This window comes from Chrysochloris asiatica, unplaced genomic scaffold (assembly GCF_000296735.1).
Source record: "Chrysochloris asiatica unplaced genomic scaffold, ChrAsi1.0 scaffold00372, whole genome shotgun sequence".
NCBI lineage: Eukaryota > Metazoa > Chordata > Mammalia > Afrosoricida > Chrysochloridae > Chrysochloris > Chrysochloris asiatica.
Window position 1 is genome coordinate 1,209,255 of NW_006408890.1, and position 2,225 is coordinate 1,211,479.

The following is a 2,225-nucleotide window of genomic DNA, read 5'->3' on the forward strand; positions in this document are numbered from 1 at the left end:
TTTTCATAAGTAGATCACCAGGCTTTTCTTTAAAGCACCTCTGGGGGAACGCAACCCTTTGAGCTAGCAGCTATGCATTTGACCTGTTTGCCCCTCCCAGCTCAAAATACCTTGGATCCTTTGAAGCCATGGATGAGATCCAGAAGTCCCCAGGGACATGGGGGCTGGGACTCCACAGTTCCATTGCAGGCAGTCTGCTGCACACCCTCGCCTGCATTTGCCTGTCCTGTGAGGGTCTCTGGGTCTCTCAGCTTCTCGACACTGCCCACGGCCGGGATGGACTCTTGGTGGGCATCGGGGGTCGGTGGGCAGTAAAGCTGGGACAACTTCTTGCAGAAGTGGTTCAGTGGGAAGCCCACCACATTGAGGAAGTCCCCACGCACGTGCTCCACAAGCATGCCTCCCAGCGCCTGGATGCCGTATCCGCCCGCCTTGTCCCTGGGTGGTGGGGGGACAAGGTCAGAAATGGGGGCCCCTTGAGTCACAGAATATACAGCCCAACACACAAGATGGGAACATGATGGTTGACAGAATGCCAGGGTGTCCACCAGCTCCCAGCTGATGAGACCAGCATGTTCCCATCCACGCTGCCACAGACTGAGCCAAGTTTCCCCCTTGGGGTTTCCTGGAGGGTTGATAAATGCTGAAGGTCCTTGGATGGGTCAGCCTCCCACAAAGTCCCTCACATGACCACAAGGCTGGCTCGGCTGCTTGCTCGAAGGTTCTGGTTTCAAGTCTACTTAGAGGTGCTTCAGAAGAAAGGCCTGGCAACCTACATCTTAAAAAATCATCCCTTGAGAATCCTGTGGAGCGCAGTGCTGCTGTGATACAAAAGGGGGTGCCAAAATGAGTCCCCGAGGGGCCCTGTTAGGATAAACATGGGACTGACATCCGTAAGGGCGGCATTTCAAACCCAGCAACCTCTCATCGGGAGAATGATTTGTAGCTTCAGAAATAATATATAGGGTCGCTAAGGGTCGGAGCCGACTCGACGGCAGTGGGCGTGCATATTTTTGTTTTTCGTGTCGGTGATTTTGTGGCTCTGCGTGGCTTCAGACTCATAGAGACCCTGTATATGGTTTCCGAGGCTGTAAATCTTTAAAGGAGCAGAACGTCTCATTCTTCTCTGGTAGCGTGGCTGGTAGATTAGAATTGTGGACCGTGCAGTTAACAGCCCATCGCATAGCTAGTACTCCATCAGGGCTCAAATTGTCAACTTGCTCAGAGGCTAAATAAAAAGTTGCAAGTTTAAATCCACTCGGAGGCGCCTTGAAGAGCCGCCTACAGATTTGTTTCCAAAACCATCAGCCATTAAAAACCCAGTGGGGCGCAGTTCTTCTCTGGTACACAAGGTGGTGCTGTGGGTCACAGCCATGTTAAACATAGCAGTCCAGGTGTGGGCAACCACTGGATTGTAACGTAGGTTTGAACTACAAAGTTGGTGGTTCAAACCCATCAACCGCTCCTTGGAATCCCCATACAAGGTCACTATGAGTTGGAATTCACTCAACGGCACTTAAAAACAACAACATATATCTGAGGCTATAAATCTTTACTGGCTCAGCCAGCCTCAACTTTCTCCCGCAGGACCGCTGGTGGATTTGAACTGCCAATCTTGTTGTTAGCAACCCCGTGCTTCTCCCATAGAGCCACCAGGGCTCCTTGAAACACAGCTGTGAACTAAAAATATGTCCAGCCAGAATGAAGGATTAATAAACAATCACTTTTCCATAGGAGTTCTGGTGTGGCGCTGTGGGTTAATGCATCGGACTGCAAAGCTGTTTGAACTGCATGGTCGGCAGTTCAAGCTCACCAGCGGCTCCTCAGTAAACCTTATACAGGGTTGCTATGGGTCGGAACTGACTTGACAGCACTTCATAACCTTTCCACAGGTGAACGGGTAACCAAGACGAAGAGCATCCGTGGAGTGGATTATTCACTGGGACAAAGAAATAAACTAGAAAGCTACATAATGTGATTCCAACTACAGGACATTGGAGAAAATGTGAAACCGGAAAACATCAGAGATGGCCGGGAGCTGGAGGGATGAGCAGGTGGAACCCTGGCCAGTGATCCTATCCTGTGTCATGGTGGACACAGGATGTCACACGTGTGTCAAAACTAATAGGGCTGTATGAACCCTAAGGTAAACTATATTGTTTTTATGTGCCATCGCATCAGCCAGACTCCCGAGTCCCCATGTGTGTCAGAGTAGAACTGTGCTC

The 2,225-nt window shown here is 50.5% G+C and overlaps 1 protein-coding gene across 1 annotated transcript in view; it reads right to left on the reverse strand.

The window, feature by feature from the left end:
• ASMTL (acetylserotonin O-methyltransferase-like) overlaps positions 1–2,225 on the reverse strand; it is a 23,039-nt gene that overhangs the window by 10,673 nt on the left and 10,141 nt on the right. The window contains exon 8 of the mRNA XM_006876265.1: positions 111–438. Coding sequence (XP_006876327.1) covers positions 111–438 — 328 coding nt within the window. The remainder of the gene's footprint in view (positions 1–110; positions 439–2,225) is intronic.